Source organism: Alosa alosa, chromosome 14 (assembly GCF_017589495.1).
Source record: "Alosa alosa isolate M-15738 ecotype Scorff River chromosome 14, AALO_Geno_1.1, whole genome shotgun sequence".
NCBI lineage: Eukaryota > Metazoa > Chordata > Actinopteri > Clupeiformes > Clupeidae > Alosa > Alosa alosa.
In genome coordinates this window covers 4,513,575-4,532,136 of record NC_063202.1, presented here as the reverse complement: position 1 = coordinate 4,532,136, position 18,562 = coordinate 4,513,575, and the positions used below count along the sequence as shown (strand labels likewise).

The following is an 18,562-nucleotide window of genomic DNA, read 5'->3' as shown; positions in this document are numbered from 1 at the left end:
AACAAAATCTGACAAAGATGGATTCTCAGTGACAGAAGCCGGTGCATGTCTATTGTGAAAACCCCAGTGTAGATTAAGGGCATTTATATTAGCCTGCCAACGTAATCGTTCCAGCTTATCTCAGCTGCGGCTGGCTTTCTGTCTCAAGTGCACCAACTGTGAATTTGTCTCCCACCTCTCTGTAATCATTCTATTAGCTTCAATAGTGCACATATGGCATCACTGATGCCCTCAAAAGTTATTCTATCAAGCATCTTAGTAAGCCAAGCACTACATTTGTCCTCTGGGAAACACTTGTACGTGCATGAAGATGCTGAGTCAAAGTGCCTCGATGTATTTTGTTAGTACAAGGATTTTGACTGATTCTGTGTCAAATATAGAGAAAAAATCTAGTGAAATGTAAAGCACTATATTTATGTATAGTATGAAAATGGTAGATAAGTGATATGTTTAAAATTACATCTTACAAAGATGCCTTCACTCTACAGGATTGTGCAATCTTATTTTCTAAATTCAGAGCAGGGCTGCATTTTCCTAAAAACGTTGTTGTGCTATACTGGAATAACTAACAGAGAGTATTCAAAGTGGCAATCTGTTACATTTAATGGTGGTAATAATAACCCCATTTACACAGTGGGCCACTTAGGCCCAGTCATTTTGTCCCTCAATGTAGACAGGGCTATCAAGGTGCTTGAGACATGTAGGGGAGCGAACACTGAGACATGTAGTGCAAGCAAACACTGTGATGTGTGTGTGACGCATGTTAAGGGATGTACTCACATCTACTTCGTCACATAGGAGAGAGCCGGAGCCGTACTGGAGCTGACACTGGTGGGTGGCACTGTACAGGGCACCCGGCAACAGGCTGTGTTGGAGAAGCTCATCTCGCCCCGGGGAGTCGTCCAGACACCAGCCCCAGCCTCGACTGTGGAGTACCGAATCAGACATCAGACGAGAGCCCTCAGATGTGATTGCCACACACAGATCGATACCTTTTATGCAATTGTTTACATAAATACACAAGTGTGCCCACAGGCAAAGCTACCTGGGTGAACAGAATAGGCTGACAGAAAGAATAGGATGTATTCTGTCTTTTAAACACAGAAAGAGAGCTCACTTTTACAACCCTTACAATGTCTAAAGGGCTGTATCATAAAGAACCATGGCAAAGCCATGATGTAGTTAATTGTAATGGAAACTGATCTTCTACAGAAAGTCCATAATAATGTGTATATAATGTACCTAAATGGCATTGCTACAGAGATGATTGGTCTGTAGAGCATTTAATGAGCGTGATGGCTCATAATGCCATAGAGCTTATCTTTTATAAAAATAATAGCTATAACCATAGCAATCTTCTTCAAGAAGATATTACCACATACAAATAATTCTTAGTTCATTATGCACAGAGACAGACTTCTACCTTAAGACTCCAATAGGAGTATCAATAAAGCCATAAAATCTGTAAAGACATCTGACGGAAATAGTATCAAATGAAAAAGTCTGATAAACAGGCTATTAAAGGACATGAGGCAAATGAGAGTTAATGCATGCAGAAGTCACCCTTAATGAGCACATTCTCTTTGACTGATGAGACAAGTGTGTGTGTGTGTACAGTATGTGTGTGTGTGTGTGTGTGTGTGGTGTGTGTGTGAGTGATATAGCACAGAACATCCTTTTCAGATACTTTTTCATTTGTTTTACAGGCCTTCCTACATAACCACCACAGAGAGAAGTAAAATAATGAGTTGATCTGTTAGGGTACAAAAAAAGGTTGGAATACTAACTGACTTTGCTTTTACACAGGATTACATACATATCTACGAGGATAGTATTGACTGCATAAGCTGTTTAGTATTTTTTGCACTTAAAAGAAAGAAATGAACATGCATATATCCATGACTGTGTTATAGAAGTAGGATAGCAATTGTTTGATGTGTTTGTGTTGTATCTACTGCTACTAGTCTTGCATCTATGTCATATCTACTACTATACTAAGGCTACTCTATAATATTTTGGGGAGATATTTGTGCTCCATGAACTTCCTTCCTTATCACTGGCCACCTTATGTTAAAATAGTTTAAGAAGTCAAACATTATCCAGGTGTTTTAGTAAGCTATAATAACAACTGGAGTGGGCCGATCCCAAAGCGTCTGCTGACCTCTCACGCAGGGATACCCAGAGACCGGTGTGCTCTGTAGCAGAATGCTGATGAGAGTGCCATAACCGGCCTGGGTCAAAGCTGAAACTCACAGGAGGAAATATGTGGAGGTACAACAGGAAGACCAATCCTCCTACACGAGACTGCACACCACTGACCCAGTGGTCTGCAAAAGACATCAACTAGCTTTTTTCAGCAGCCTAGAAAATATATGTATTCAGGGGAGGGAAGGCTATTCATCATACCGTAGCTTTTATGGACAGGACTACATTTGATGCCCTTGGCAACACTGTACTTATTTGTCATGCTGTCATTCATTGTCTTAACAAACACAGTTCAAAGGAAGAGGATGACCCAGATAGACTTCCTGTCTGTTCTTGTACCCCCACAGAGTTTTGTTTTTGTCTCAATAATCTACACAACACATGCCTCATGTGAGATGACATAAGATTATGCACAAAGTTCTGGTGATTAAAGCATTCTCCTTGACCACATAAATGAGTTATTTATTTAACGCTCCCAAGAATAAGCTCTTTAATCTATTTTAACAATACTTCAGAGGTTCTCTATTCATTAGCCATGGTGCACCGCACAGTGGTTTTGATGTGCTGCGATGCATATTCTCAGAACTGATCCAATTAACAGGTCTTACAGTAATGACTTCTAATTCCCTGCAACACATGTACCCGGGTTGTTGCCCATAGAAAAGAACAAGTTCAGCATGGGACTGCATGTATAGACAACAATACAGAAGACTTTGCCTGCATGACCATATTATCTCCACAAATTCAAAAAAGTTAACATATGAAAGTCCCGTGCTATCAACTTCCCCCATTAGCCAGTCAAACTCTCTGTGATACTTATCAATGCAATTATGGTACTGGAGGCCGCACAACATCAAAAAGTACTCCAAAACGGCTCGCTATCTGTTCGCAACGCAACCACAACTTCTCAGCCCATTCTTCCTACATTCCATACACATTTTGCAATCAGCATCTCATTAAGCCGCTCTATTCAGTTAGCTTCTAACAGACCTCTGATGTGCAGCGCCATAATGCAGCTTTGTGTGATGCTTGCCGCTCTTGTGCCGAGCTGGAGAACTAGCGGCGTGATGCCTCACACACAAGAGAGAGGGGGGGGGGGTGAAAGGGAGGCGGGTATGGCATGGGACTCCGCCGGCCCCCATGGTCAGCAGCAATGGCCTTCACAGAGGTCTGGCAAGAGGGAGAATGAGTTCACACGCCCAGTGAAAGAGATGACTGTGGTCTGGACCTCATATGAGGAGAGCTGAGCCAAGTGGCTCACACAAGAAGCATGCCACACGCCACTTGAAAAGTGCTGCTTCCCAGTTGTTGTACATGGGTGAGGCAGTGTGTCGACTAAGTCCTATTTTTACAGCAGTGTTAACCTTCAGTGTTTGTTTGTACATACTGTATGAACACTTTTGATAACACAAGTCATTTAAGACTGCTGATTCAATCTTAAACTATCCCTGCTATTAAGACAATAAACAGCTTAATGTCTCATTTCACATTCTGGCAAACAAGCGTTTTGCAGTTTTGCAAGTTTTTTGAAATGCTGACATTGGCATGTGTTCAGTGACCACAATTCAACACCATCAGGAATGTCTGTCCAGCTCATAAATTGCAGTCATGTCTCGCTAGTTCTCAGTATTCTCATTCTGTGCATTAAAAATCATCTTGTGAAGCCAAAGATGTGCTTTAATAGCCCTTACAGTTAAAGCGGCAGTAAGTTTTTTTTGGTGTAAAGTGAACTAACAAACCAGTGAACTAATTACTTACTATGCATGCAAAAACAACAGCATAGTCAGCCCTCATACACTTGGGGGCACTTATTGTTGTGAAAGCATTCCTTATTTTTCACAGCCTGTACCACAGAACTAGTAGGAACGTCATGCATGCACCAACAATGGCCCTATTTGTGTATCTTTCTTCTGTGGCAAACAGATGCTGCAACAGGAGCTAGTCACTGAGCCACATGTAACGTGATTCTCTTTATAGCAGCAACTGCAGAGTTCAGGGTAAGTGTGCTGCCATGTTTTTTTATCATGTGAACTGCGGAGGAAATCCACAAGGATTACATAAAGACACAGGGGATTCATTTGACTTTGTAAGAAGAGAAAACAGCCTAAAAAAAATGGTACAAAAAAAAAGCAGTTGAGGGCCAAGAGTAAAGCACTGTGAGCTCTGGGTCTAGGCTTTCACAGAAATACGCAGAAATAAATCAATTACTGTGCTCCACATAAGATAATCAGCCCATGGTGGCTGATAGTGTTGCAGGGTCTCCCTTGGGTCTTAGGCGACTACCCGCCATGTCGAACACTCCCCACCTCTTTCCAGGGTCAAGCTGCAGACGTCAAGCCATGCTTAATGCATTCCACATGGAGGCTTCACAAAGAACTGGAGAGACCCTGAAGTGCAATTTCGCTCAGTGTTGTCTTGATGTCAAAGCTTCACTGTCACACACACATACATGCACACACGTGAGCACACACACACACACACACACACACACACACACACACACACACACACACACACACACACACACACACACAGCAGTTGGGCTCCAAGACAGCTTGTTTGGACGGATAAGTGCAACAATTTCCTCTGCTTCCAGATCTCATTTCGGTCGAGTACCAACTTGGTAAACTCACTTCAATCTTGGGTGGACTGATAGAAGATTTAGTGTTCCGCGATGATGAATGAAACTTCCTCAGTACAAAAATGTTACTGACTGTTAAATATTTTGTGCTTTCATTCAGTTTTGCTGTAATTTGCACAGTTAGTCACTGAAACAAGCAGGTACATAATTCAAAATCTAATTCAAAGAAACACTTCAAAAATTCCGTCCATATGCTACATTCAGGAGACAGAGATTACAGAGGGAATAAATGGAAGAAGCCAGAAGCCATGGGAGCAGTTTGCCAATGTGTGTGTGTGTGTGTGTGTGTGTGTGTGTGTGTGTGTGTGCGTGTGCGTGTGTGTGTGTGTGTGTGTGTGTGCGTGTGTGTGTGTGTGTGTGTGTGTGTGTGTGACTCACTCAAGGAAGCGGGTGATGTACTGGCGGCTACAGCGAGACCAGCTGGGTGCGAACGCGCCATACAAAAGTTGCGGGGACATAATGAATGGCCTCTTTCCGATTGGCTCGCAGTCGTTGCCACTACCGTCATGCTGAATCCCAAAACTGTGGGGAAAGAGCGAGCAAATCACTGAGGAGTCAGTTCTCTTAATGTACAGCACCAGCAAATCTCCACACCCAACCACTAACAGAGAAAACACTAATGTACAACAAGCTTGACGGGAAGGCCAGTGGGGTAATATTACAGCTGGCTGTGTGGGTGGCAGTGATGTCTGCATCACTGTAAGTAACTGCTGTCGTCATGACATTCTGTCTGTATACATTTTATGTGGAAATAGTTGCACAGTTTATTGATATGCTGTTCTGATTGTTTGCTCACTGGATAAAGGTTCAACAACTTTTGTGTTTTCGTCTGTTCCATTTCGCTATTTCTCTTGTGTTATCTCTCATTCTCGTTCGCTTGTGTTGTTTGTTAAATCATCAAGGTTGTTTGGAGGCAGTTCTGTATTATAGAGGCATATCAGTACTACAGCATAAAGTGGAGCCTTAATCATAAATACCTCTCCCACTCGAGGATCTCAAAGAAACAACTAGAGCAATGTTGTGTATAACAACAGTAATCCAGCTGGAAATTGTAGGATGCACGCTTCATTTGATGGTCTTGTGGCAGTTGTTCCCATTCCATGACGGCCAAATCTCCTCTTGGCAAAACTTTGTGTGTTAACTGGGACAGTTAAACGCTTTGGGTTTTTATTCACTAACATCATAAAACCCACCCCTAAAATTATTCTGAATTCTAAATGAGAGGTAAATACTAAATAAAGACATTTCCTATGTGTGGATATAAAAAAGCCTAAGCATTCCTTCAAAGACAGGAGCTGAAATGAAAGTGCACACGTCGCCAGTTAAAAGCAGATGGCCAAAGGACGACAGATTTCAAAAGCCTAGTTTTGTACCTGTTGTTTTTACAAATGAAATCATCTGCTCAGTCCTTTACTAAAAATACCATATTAGGAACACATGGCCTATCTGTCCATAGATGACTAATTTGACTATCTTTTTCCACTGTTTTCAAGTGTTACTTTGTTTACAGCTATTCTTAGGGAAAATCACATTGTGAACTATTGTTTTCAATTGTTTTTCCACTGTGTTCTCAATGATGATCGTTCTGATAATCAAAATTCATTCATGGCTAATCTTGGAAAACATTGAAAATATTGCATTGTAAACTGTAATTCAGTTTACCTATTAATATGTTACATAATGTCTCAAATTGCCTGATACAGTACAGATGGATGTTATTTCCATATTTTCAGCACATTATGGAAGCTATGTGAGGGGAGGAGTCAATCAACTTCAGACCTTAACTGTGTTTGCAATCTTTTCCAGGACCAACTCCTTGAAGCATGTAATCATGAAATGCAAATATAATAGCATCAAAATGCATGCTTTACAAATCACTGTTCTCTAAAATGGTACATCAGAAAAACCCTACATGGTCATGCCATGTTGGAACGATACTGCCATAATATACATTTCTGTAATAAAAAAACATTTAATAATTTTTGAAATAGATAATAATTATCTATTTCAAGTGTCCATGTGGACCATGCTCACAAGACAGAGCCCTGTGACTAGGACTAGTGGGGACGTACTTGTGTCCAAGCTCGTGTGCCACCGTGAAGGCCACAGGTAGGCCGGTGTCCTCGCTGATGCTGCAGCTGCGGTGGGGCTGGCACATGCCTGCCACATGCGACAGCCCCAGTGTCTCACACGGCTTATTGATGGAGGCGCAGATGTCCTTCCTGAGGAGAGAGGGATCAGGCGTCACACGAACACAAACACCCACCAACCGCCACACAAAGACTGTCCACCTTGCTCTCCTCACACTTATTATCCTCTTTTTTAGAGCAAGCACACGTGCACATAGAGTACATACACAACCTCATACACGTGCACACCTGGCAAGACATACAGTATGCATGCAAAGCCCCCCTCCTCAAAGACAGACAGACACACACACACACACACACACACACACACACACACACACACACACACACACACACACACACACTGGCTCATTCTATTTTGTGATTCTATCAAAGATTGCCTAACATGCTGTGACAACTTTTTTTCCTGAAGCAATGGCACCATCTAGAAAAGATAATAAGCTCCAGACTAAAGACCCATTTGATTAGAGTTCAAAGAGGTATGAGAGGTATACATGCCTGGTAAGTAAGATAGCAACATCATGATGGACAGGATGTTCATCTCCCTTCATGTTCAGGCGTTTCTGCCACTTGCAGAAGCTGTTCAGACTGTGGTCTGCATGGTGGGTGATCTTTAGGTCCTCCTAATGATTACAAACAGTCACCTTCATAAAATACATTTAAAGACAAATGGTTTGTTTAGCACATGAACATGATTAAGAAGAATAATGTAAATGTATAATTCAATGTAATTATAATTTATTATAATTAAATATTAATTTATATACAAAATGAACTAGTGATGATTAACGTAATGTCATGAATGCCTATGCTGTGTGTCAACAAAGCTAATGCTAACCACCTAGCTAGCCCCACCTCATCCTGTCTCATAATACCACTTTGCACCTCAAAAGGCGCTAATTAGCCACTGTAGTAAAAACAGTGAGGCAAAGCAAGAGTGCGGTCACAAAAATAACTGTGTTCGAGATAACTTTGATCTATAATATAGCACCTTTAAGGGCAAGACCTGCTTAAGCATGCAGATCATGTACTTCCAGACAGCATCTCATACCTGTCATCCAAAGACTACCGTCCGACACAGCACATGTTCTGAGGAATGCCTGACATTTTGCTGAGGAAATTTCCATTTTAGTGTCAACTGTAACTTCCACATGAGCTAGATTCCTCACTTTTAAAACCCCTCTTAACTCCCCTCTGATGTGATGACTGGATTTCTCCTTGGTCTATTACATCAAAAGCTGAGCTAAAACTTCACCACCTCTGGCACTTGAGGAAAAGGATCCATCAGCCATCAAAAGACTAAATTATTACCATATTAACGTCACAATATAATCCCTTAACATGACTGGGTGTGCACTGCAGGCTTGGTCGAGAATGACTCATGCTTAAAAAGTGGTATAAAGGCTCCAGTCGGGGAGGTTGGAGCTCAGGCTTTTGGTATGAGGATTCTTCACTGTAGTAAGCCACATACCATTCAGATAAGACTGTACTATATGTGCAGGTAAAGGAACAGGCGACAGAAATATTTACATTATTTGTATGTGTGTGTTTGAGAAAGGGGCTAAGTGTTTAGTGAGTGCTATTGCATTGTTGTAAAGCTTGGATGCACTTGATGGCAGGGAATGGCTGTAACTTGTACATCTATATGGATTTCATTACGCAGATTATTTTAATCCAAAGTAGTTTAAGGCAAAACGCTGGAAGAATTGATAATCATGCCCCTTGCGTCAATATTCAACACCATTTAGACAAAAACTGACTGAAAGGGTCATGATCCTACTACTCTATCAACAATGTTAGTGTAATATCCAGCGCACTGGCAATGTCAGAGACTTTATTCTCCATGACATAAGTCAGAGTAGCATCAGAATGAGATTGAAGGCATCATTGGTAAAAGAGCTGCATTGTGTTGGATATTGGTGGCTTTCCGGCCTCTTTCAGAATTTATCTACATTTTGAATAGCAGGTATATCTAAGTTGCTTACTAGGGTCTAGAGAAATTGTCCTCTTTGCCATAAAGAGCTAATAAAAGTGTCAATATCTTTGGTCTGAAAAAAACTGCAGAAAACATTAATTGAAGTGCACATCATGCCTCAAGGCAACACAATACCGATAGAACAGCAAGATCTTCGCAATGTATCCAAGCCAGAAAAGACATGCTTGCATTTATCCTGCGCCGCAATGTTTATTCTACCTGCAGAGTAGAATAGACTGCTGCCTTTGCTGGGTGAATAGCAGAAATCAATCAATTACAGCTTATCTCCCGAGGAGGGGCACAGATCTCAACAGTGTCTGGCCTGAGCTGTCAGCTCTAATCAGGGGGGGAAACCTGGAGAATTCCTGTGGTAATGGCTTCCCCACTCTCAGAGGAGGCTGCCAACTGTTTGTTTCCACGGATGGGAGCGTGCTCATTCCTGAGTCAATCCAAGAGAGCGATGCAGTGCAAAGGACCAGCAAACAGTAGTTATCTCTCTCCAGAGCCACATAATGCTCTCTCGGTGGGATTCTCTTAGAGAACACCACAAGGGGTTATGTAACAGACCAAGCACAAGCCAAGAAGGAAACCGGAAGTAGTTACAGTATGTAAATAAAAAAAATGAGATGAGGCAATAGGCTTTTCTATGGCAGTTGTTAGGATGACAGATTTATGAACATCGCTTGGTATTAAAATGGCACTGAACCCACTACACTGTTGTGCATGTACATTTCATGGGACACATATTCTTTTTTCTCTCTAGGGATAAAAAAATGGAATCCCATTTCCAGTCAGCTTCAGTCTGCCTCAGCTCTGCTTATTCAGTTCCAATCTCTGGTCAATAGATGAGGGCAGAGAATCTCTGGTCAATAGGTGAGGGCAGAGCTTTTATGAGAACTTCTGTTGTGGTGGTTGAAAAAATGTCAGAACTGTCGGGTGAAAATCGGGTGGACCTTGTTGAGGAGTTATGGTATTTTACGGTAACAAAAACGGTAATTTGAAGTGTAGGATCATTATGACACCCTCTGAATGCATGCCAAGTTTCATGGAATTCCGTTCATGGGGGACCATACAATTTTTTTTTTTCTTATTATTCCAAGATCTGCATTACATTAGTTTAATTGTACACTCTTAAAACGAATGTGTTGAAAACAACAAACCTTGCATTGTTTTTTAACACATCTCTGTGTCCAGATAGGGTGTGTGTGTGGGGATAATGGTGTGTGTGTGTGTGCGTGTGTGTGTGTACAGTATGCGCATGAGTCTGTGCGTGCCTGCGTACATATGCCTACATGTCTACTGTGTGTGTACTGTATGTGTGTGCCTGCATGTGTGTGTATGTATCTTTATCTTTATGTGTGTGTGTGTGTGTGTGTGTGTGTGTGTGTTGTGTGTGTGTGTGTGTGTGTGTGTGTGTGTGTGCATGCGTGCGTGTGTGTGAGTGTGTGCATACCTGTGTGTGTGTGTGTGTGTGTGTGTGTCTGTGCTTGTGTGTGTGTGTGTGTCTGTGTGTGTGTGTGTGTGTGTGTGTGTGTGTGTGTTTATGTATGTATGTGTGTGTCTGTGCTTGTGTGTGTGTTCGTTTATGTACCGGTATATGTGCGTGTGTGTGTTCATGAGTGTGTATTTGTGTGCATGCGTAGTATACAGTCACTAAACGTACACATATACAAATAAAATACTGCTCACAACTGGAAATTCTTACCTCGTCTTTTTCCAGCAGAATAATGCGGACAACTGCAATGTTGATGGCATTGCCTATGCTGGCATCCCGAAACAACCCAGCTACCTGGAACAGAACCCATTGAACAGAAGAAATATTAACAATGTAAATTCAAACATTTAGAGGAATAATCACTTGGAAATACAGTATATTGACATTATAGAGGCATTAATGATACACTACAGAAGTCAGATATTAGATAATAAATAATATAAAAGTATCAAAATATAGTGCATCTGAATCTAGATGAATTAAAAGCAAAATGTATTCCTTAATAGCACTGACACATTGCAAAAACAAAAAGGGGTTAGGAGACGGAGGAGGAGGAAGAAAATGATTCTGCTCAACAAACAGTGGAGTGCATCTGTTTAGCATGTTCTAATGTTTTAGCTGGTGTAGCTGGGTTTCTTAAGAGGTCCCAGAAAATTGCATTCTTTGTCAAAGCTTTGTCAAAATCACCCTTTGTTAGAAGAGGCTGGCAATGATTTGTTTCCATTTATGGGAGAACACTCATAAGCACAATGTAGTTAACCGTGAATAGGATATAATTGTTTACAATAATGCAATAATACACATACAATAATAATCTTTTGAAGACACTCCTTGCTTAAACTCTGTCCATTCTTGCTTTGCATTCCATACAAATAATAACTTCCTGAATAAATATGGAAGCAGAAAAATATATAACTGTCTAGTAGTCCAGAACTGCTACATCAACATTATCTGGTGATACATCAACCATCCTGGAAAGGAACATAATGGATGAATTCACATTACATAACGTTTAGTAGGCCTACGATCGCGTTGACCAGTCCTGGTCATGCATGTGGACCGTAACCCTATACACACACAAGGACAACACAGAGGACAGTCATCTGATGTGTGATTGACTCTTTCATGTCAATATGACTAAGCAGTAAAGCTCATACTGAACAGCAGTCCATAGGCAGCTGTAGCTTGGTCAAGAAGCATCTAAAAGTTTAACTTTTTCAAACAGCATTTGCCAACTTCTTCATCTACTGCTATTGTTTTTGTTGTAATTGATGGTTTTATGGAAACTTACATTGATTGTATGGAAGAAAGGAAAAATTGGAAGAAAAAAAAAGGCGGTATTTTTATTCCAAAGGAGCAGAATCTATCAACCATAGGCCAGTTTTGACCTATACTGTAAGTCTCCTTAAAGGTGCTCTAAGCGTTGTCATTAGTTTTTTAGGCTAAAACATTTTTTGTCACTTACAGCAAACATCACCTCAACATCCGCTAGCTGCCTGAGTCATGAATACACTGTAAAAAAAAATGCGATCTCTGTGGACAACCCAGGCTTCAAAAACAGCCACAAAACAACTTGGGCAAACCTTGCCCATAAAAACATAAGAAACTGTTCCATCAAATCACGACGAGTTGCACGTTTAGGAGAGTTTCAATTGCACGGGAGGGAAGGGGAGGAAGTAGCGAGCTAGCTTTCTGTTTTGTTTAAACATCAACAGAAGTGACGCTACCCAGCATCGCTTAGAGCGCCTTTAATGTTGAAAGAATTTCATACAATTAGCTGTGTATTACAAGAATAATGTGCTAACAATGCAGTATTTCATCCCACCCCACCACACCACCCCACTCCACTCCACCACCACACACCACCAACACACCGTTGACCAACAACTTGCTGAAAAAACAGAAGAAGAAAAAAGATAAAACATATAAGGAAACCTAGTGCTGCGGTGGACATAATGACAATGCCATGCACAGCACATAACTGCACATGGCAGAAACTTACGTCTGTCAAAAAGCCCTTGAAATCGTTGTTGACTTCAAACAACAACAAAGCCCTTTTGATGCCCTCCAAGACATCAAGGCCAGCGAAGTCAATTCAGCAACATCACAAAGACCTTTTGATGGCAAACAAGCCATATATTCGTCCATATGCCTCAGCGTCTCTCTCAGGCTCTCAAAACTCTACGGGAAGAAGTATGCTGAACAAAGCCAAATGGTCCACAATGAACATACTTGAATTGCTGCTGGTCAATCAAATGGAACTCAAATGGCTAGGTCAGGGGTGTCCAAACTACGGCCCGCGGGACAACTGCGGCCCGCCACGCACTTTAATCCGCCCGCCGTGCATTTATTACTTTATCATAAATCCGGCCCGCCACACACTTTAATCCGGCCCGCCGTGCATTTAATTCATTAGGTTATCATAGGCCGCTCGCTATTTTTGTCCAGCATAGACGACGTTGTGATTAACTTTAGGCTACAGCAAACTGCTTTACACTCTTCTTAGAGGGCGTTTACCATGTCAATGTCAAAACAGCTTGTTACATCGAGATACATAGTATCTCCATTGCAGCAGATCTAACTAGGCCTGCGTTATGCGAGTAGCGTGCACAAGAGGGAGAGAGTGCAACAGGTTCCAGCTGGCTTGTTATTGTTGATAATTGATATCTCCTAAATAAGAAACTTTTAAAAGGAAATCGCGATGGCAACAGTAGTTCCCACTACTGACCATTTATAAACTGTGAGCCATAGGCACAATACTAGGCTAGTGGAGCTGGCAAAAGAGTCTGAATTAAACAACATCAAATGAACAGTATTTCTTAAGAAATTCATTTTCTACAACAAAATGACTTTGTCATTTCAATGATACAAAACATTATATATATTTATCATATATATATAAGTACCATTGTGCATAGCAGACTTTGGATCAAACCTAGTTTGGCCACTGTGAATACTGTTGCATACTGACTGCACATAACACATCTGCACCTCTTCGTTAATACAGGTGCTGCACTGATGTTTCAAATGTCTGAAAGTAAAGACAGCATTGTTGTCTTGGGGAAAATGTAACTTGGATGGAAATATCTCTTTCACTCTCTCTCTCCACAGGACTGAGGCACAAAGAGAAGTCGACACCTCCTCCCCTACCACAGTGTTTAAGGGAAGACGAAAATAGGCTATAAAGTCAGGAATCTGCAGAGGGATCAACCCATGTTTTTAGCGAAGACATCAAAGAAAGTGGAGCAGCAAACCACTTTGGGTGAAATGAACAGTGGAGAATCTCACTGTGAGCCGTATGTCAGGAAACCACCACATGAGCTTCAACATGCTCTAAGGGTTGGAAAGAATGACCAACGCCTGCTACAGTTAGATCTGTGAAAAGCAAGTGAAAGTAACAGGGGTGCTTCTGAAGGCTAGAGAGACACCTTAACAAAGTGCACATACAGCAATCTCTTGGTGACTGTTTCATAGGTATAAAGGGACTTATTCCTCAAAATTCTGCTTTTCTTTCCAGTTCTTTTTCTCACTGCCACACATCAGAGCCCTCCATTCTAAACGTAACAATGCTTTGTTGAACTAATAGCACTGCGTCATCTGTGCACGTCTTGAGCCTGGCTCACTGTTTCAGCAGCACTTACATACCTGGCATGGCTGTTTATGTCCCTTAACACTTAGCTCTCTCTAGCTCTCTCTGTCTGTCTCTCTCTCTCTCTCTTTCTCTCTCTCTGCTAGGCAGGGCACAGGAGAGGAAATATAATGGAATGACGTGTTTTTAAGAATGCACGCAGCACTAACGGAAAGATTGATGGCTCCTTCCTGTGATTTTTCTCTGTGTCTCTCACACCTTTCAGTACAATGCCTTCAAACATAACATCAAACACAATGCACTTCACTCGCAGACCAGAGGAAAAGAAAAGAAAATAAAAGAACATTCACTCCACGCTACTGCAGGAAGAGCAGAATAATGAATGTCTCTCCCTGCACATTACATCCTCCATGCTCAACAAAGAGGGGAAGATTTCTGTCTTTGAAATCTGTCTTCCTTTCTGTCTTCCATTGCCTACCCCTTAGTAACAGCTGCTAGGCAAAATGCCATGGGTGTATTTTGGAAAATGTGCCTAACAGACTGCAACGGTGCAGGGACTGGGTCAGCTCAGCTGACTTGGCTGCCGCCCAAGGAAGCCGTAGCAGCCTAAAGGTTGCTTAAACAGGCCTCTGCATAAACCGAGATTGTGGAAGGGATGCAGAGGGATTCAACTCTGCATCAAAGTAGTAAGCAAGTAATAGGAGGGATAAAAAAAAGACATTCATTCTGAGGATTTTCTTCACCACACTCTCCAAAAAGTGCTGCATAAAACCTGAGAGACAGCAGCAGTGGAAGTGGAACTGGAGCATTTGCCCTGGCTTTGCTCGCCAGCCCTCGACGGTGCACTCACAATGTTCATGACGGCCAGAATGTAGTTTTCCACTCCCTTGCTTCCGTGGTACTCCACCATCTTGGGGTCAGCGACCACCAGTGTCTCCACCCACTTCTCACGGCTGATGGAGCGCTCGTGGATCCTCCTGCGGTGCTGTCGGTGTTCCCAACGTTCCCGCTGCCTCTCCCAGCGCTGCAGACCCCTGGACGGATCTGTTCACAGAGGGACAATTCAATTCAATCATCCAATCTGTCCTCCACCCAGCAGCCCCATTCACCACTGTCAATAATGCTCTGCCTGTCCATTATGTCCAGAGAACGTGTGCGCTTTTATTCCGATTTAATGGGGGATTTATTTCTGCTGGGCACTGCAAGCGCTGTTTAAGAACACCACAAAGCATACACTAAGTCTGTTCTGAAAATCACTCCCACAAGGAAATTTTGTCATTGTTAGGGTTAGGGTATACTAATATCGTGACATTTGCCTTAAACATCTTTCACCTGGAACATAGTAACTCATTATTCATTGCAATACTATTCTATGCCAGTGTAGGCCTCCTGAAATAACACTGAAGAATAATATAGGCATCTATTCTGGAGATAATATAGGCATCTATTCTGGAGATAATATAGGCATCTATTCTGGAGATAATATAGGCATCTATTCTGGAGATAATATAGGCATCTATTCTGGAGATAATATAGGCATCTATTCTGGAGATAATATAGGCATCTATTCTGGAGATAATATAGGCATCTATTCTGGAGATAATATAGGCATCTATTCTGGAGATAATATAGGCATCTATTCTGGAGATAATATAGGCATCTATTCTGGAGATAATATAGGATTCTGGAGATAATATAGGCATCTATTCTGGAGATAATATAGGCATCTATTCTGGAGATAATATAGGCATCTATTCTGGAGATAATATAGGCATCTATTCTGGAGATAATATAGGCATCTATTCTGGAGATAATATAGGCATCTATTCTGGAGCATCTATGGAATAATATAGGCATCTATTCTGGAGATAATATAGGCATCTATTCTGGAGATAATATAGGCATCTATTCTGGAGATAATATAGGCATCTATTCTGGAGATAATATAGGCATCTATTCTGGAGATAATATAGGCATCTATTCTGGAGATAATATAGGCATCTATTCTGGAGATCTGGAGGGGGAACTCTTATTTCCCTTACATCAATGAGCTATTATCCAACTGAGTAATTTCATAAGCTCTCTATATTGTTGCAAGCAATGGTAAAGTTTTGGGATCAAGGTTGAGTTAAATTCATATAAAATATTATACATAATTTACATGTTATAATGCTGGTTACCGGTATATTTTAGATAAGATCATTGTGAGAGGAACGTAATTACCCAGACTGCTCTAGTTTACCCTCCAGCATTAAAAACGGAATTTAACTACACTGCTGATTTGGAAGCTCAGCTCCCCTTGCATTTTCAGTCTCCATACACTTTAATCATGCCGTGCAAACTAAATCACTGACTGACTGAAGTGCTCAGTAAATCCTCATTCCAATTTCAAAACCCAAGTGCCGCCCACAACCAATTAAATTTATATTCCAACTCAACTCATACAGTAAATTAAAATCCATTGGAGGCTAAATCTGCAAATGCTGCTGCTGCACAACCCTGACTGTTTGTGTTTTTGTTTACAGGCACATAGTGTTTGCAATACTATGTGTTGCAGTGCGCACCTGGTGTTTCACCGTTGAAGCCACAGGAACCGTTGAGTGCAGGTCCACCAGTGAGGGGCGGCAGCTGCTCATCCTCCACTTGAGAAGCTTGGCGCTGATAAATAACATGAGCCTGTGGTGCCTGCTCACCATCAGCCCGCTCAAGCGGCCTGATGAAGAACTCATCTTCAGCTAGTTTGAAAAGCCCAGTCTGAAACCGAGAAAATAATAACCATTGCAATACTATGTTTTCAGTTTAATCTCAGCATGTCATCTTTCAGACAATCCAATCATCTCACTTGAGATAGTGCTCATCAACTATACAAAGTAAACATACTCCAGTTTATCATTACAATAACATATCAGGTCAAAATCCACAAGAGAGGGAAACAGTTAAACACACTATGAATATCTATTCTGGAAATTTCAAAGGTTATCCTCTTCTCTGGCAGGAAAACTAAAACCAGATTTTAACAGAATCCAGTGTAGGGCACTCACAAGGCCATCACAGGTGCTAAGAGCAGCTTGACCCTTCACGGCGGAGCCCTCCAACACCTTCCCAATAAAATGGCAGAGAGAGTGGCGGGGTCGGTGGACTTTTGAGCCCTGCAGGCCACCGTAGCGTTTTTCTGTAACAAACCCTGGGGCAACAAGGTGTGGATTCAGAGAGAGATTAAAGTGCAAGTTGCGTCCACCATACTGCAGTTGGTAGAAAACCTGAGCCAGCCTCCCGGCCTCCTGGGTCTCCCGCCGTTGAATCCGGCTCACATGGAAGGACACGGCACTGGAAATGAAGTGACCCCTTGAATCCACCCTGAGAGGGTGAACTACTTCATACGGAGGAAGTCCTTGGGGGGCATCTATAACAAAAGGCCCAAAGTAAATCTTTTTTTTCTATGTAATTGCAATGTTTTTCTTCTTCACAGCTATTCTATCATTGCAACTGTGGCATGTACTGCCAAAATGAATGAAAACTAATTTATGTCTGAACTAACATGCATTAAATATTAAAGTCCAGTGCTGCTGCTATATATCAGGCACATCAGCTGTCAGGAAATGACAGGGTACTCTGTAGGAAGCCATCTCTTTAGTTGAGTGTTAATCTCCAGAGCATAATACGTAGTGACAGGATATAAGTAAGAAAAAAAGGTTTCTCGCCTCTTTACCATAAGGCAGTCTCCATTATAGCCTGAGGTTTTCTGAAACTCTAACTTATTATACCCCACTTGCAGTATTTAAACTGCTGTCAGTCCTCTTTTGATGTCAAGAAAGGAGTTTGTCATGAAGGGAGTGTTGCCTGGCCTCAAACATACACTGGATTCACCCGTGATGTTTAAGAACCCAAAGCGCTTATGACAAAATACAGAAGCATATCCATAATGTTACCGTTTAAATTTCACTGCACAGAAGTCGGACATGTTGGAGATAACCTATTATATCTGAGAATTATAGTCAGCATTCATTCATTATTATTAGCATTCAACTTTTGTTTGTCTTTACAGATCTCATCTAATCAAGGATGTGAAATCGATTTCTGACACAAACGACCTTACAAGCAATACACATTCCCCTGCTGACCTCTGTAAGTCAAATTCGACAACCATATAGGCTAACTTTGTAGCAGTTGCAGCCCAATTGCTTAGGCCACGCCCACCACACCGTAACTTCAGTTCACTGAGCGGTCCAGGTTCACGCTAAGGTTTTATTGACCTATTTTCCCCAAGTACATCAAATGATTGCAAACGACATTTACCTACTTTTTTAACAACAACATGTTAAAGCTCACTTACAGCTAATTTAAGACAAAGTTTTTTTTTTATTATGGTATGCGATTCCATGCACTAAATATACCTATCAATAAACAAGAACTCAATATGGCATTAATAAATACGGACTATAATAAATGTCGAGTTGAATGTTAATGCTCAAGATTTTTTTACGAGGCCTTTGAACCCCTCTGATCG

The 18,562-nt window shown here is 41.5% G+C and overlaps 1 protein-coding gene across 1 annotated transcript in view; it reads right to left on the bottom strand.

The window, feature by feature from the left end:
• The window catches only part of LOC125307608 (A disintegrin and metalloproteinase with thrombospondin motifs 7), a 64,999-nt gene that overhangs the window by 46,038 nt on the left and 399 nt on the right, over positions 1 to 18,562 (bottom strand). Inside the window, exons 3-10 of the mRNA XM_048263661.1 lie at positions 17,097 to 17,458; positions 16,620 to 16,809; positions 14,906 to 15,099; positions 10,677 to 10,760; positions 7,495 to 7,619; positions 6,919 to 7,068; positions 5,225 to 5,368; positions 781 to 925 (exon numbers count right to left, since the gene is read on the bottom strand). Coding sequence (XP_048119618.1) covers positions 781 to 925; positions 5,225 to 5,368; positions 6,919 to 7,068; positions 7,495 to 7,619; positions 10,677 to 10,760; positions 14,906 to 15,099; positions 16,620 to 16,809; positions 17,097 to 17,458 — 1,394 coding nt within the window. The remainder of the gene's footprint in view (positions 1 to 780; positions 926 to 5,224; positions 5,369 to 6,918; positions 7,069 to 7,494; positions 7,620 to 10,676; positions 10,761 to 14,905; positions 15,100 to 16,619; positions 16,810 to 17,096; positions 17,459 to 18,562) is intronic.